Below are 895 nucleotides of genomic sequence, written 5' to 3' on the forward strand. Positions count from 1 at the left end.
GAGTCCCACATTGGCTAATTTAGAGAATGATCATGAGTTTACAAGAATACATCTCTATTGGTACGAGGTCTTTTGGAGAAGTCCAAAGTAAAGCTACAAGAGCTTATGCTGGACAATATCATACCATGGTGGAGAACCGTGATTATTAATATGTACCATTTTTTTCATTTTAAAGTCGATTGTATTTATCTAATATGATTAAATTGTCGAATTTTAACAGGAAGATAATGGCTGCCAATGGAGATAAGCACAAGATAAGTTGTGCGATGGATCATATCATAGACGCTCAGTTGAAAGGTGAGATAAGTGAAGAGAACGTGATTTACATCGTAGAGAACATCAACGTGGCAGCGATAGAAACGACATTGTGGTCGATGGAATGGGCAATAGCGGAGTTGGTGAATCATCCAGACATCCAACACAAGATTCGGGAGGAGCTAAAGAATGTCCTAAAGGGAAAGGAAGTGAGTGAATCGAAGCTTCATGAGCTGCCATACTTGCAAGCAACGGTGAAAGAGACGCTGAGGTTGCACACTCCAATACCGTTGTTGGTGCCACATATGAACTTGGAAGAAGCAAAGCTGGGAGGGTACACCATCCCAAAGGAGTCGAAGGTGGTGGTGAATGCATGGTGGCTGGCAAACAACCCGGAGTGGTGGAAGAATCCAGAAGAGTTCAGGCCAGAGAGGTTCTTTGAGGAAGAAAGTGGGACGGAAGCTGTTGCTGCAGGGAAGGTGGATTATCGGTTCTTACCATTTGGAGTTGGAAGGAGGAGTTGCCCTGGAATTGTGTTGGCAATGCCAATCTTAGGGCTCATCCTTGCCAAATTGGTATCAAACTTTGAAATGAAGCCTCCAAGTGGGATGGAGAAGGTCGATGTGACCGAGAAAGGAGG

The 895-nt window shown here is 44.1% G+C and overlaps 1 protein-coding gene across 1 annotated transcript; it reads left to right on the forward strand.

The window, feature by feature from the left end:
• Positions 1–85: 85 nt before the first annotated feature.
• On the forward strand, positions 86–890 carry LOC111787011 (cytochrome P450 CYP73A100-like; the record flags this gene model as incomplete). The annotated part of the gene is made up of 1 exon (XM_023667186.1): positions 86–890. A coding segment is annotated over exon 1 (696 nt), but the record flags the coding sequence as incomplete, so codon positions are not given.
• Between the last annotated feature and the right edge of the window lie 5 nt (positions 891–895).

This window comes from Cucurbita pepo, unplaced genomic scaffold, assembly GCF_002806865.2.
Source record: "Cucurbita pepo subsp. pepo cultivar mu-cu-16 unplaced genomic scaffold, ASM280686v2 Cp4.1_scaffold004069, whole genome shotgun sequence".
NCBI lineage: Eukaryota > Viridiplantae > Streptophyta > Magnoliopsida > Cucurbitales > Cucurbitaceae > Cucurbita > Cucurbita pepo.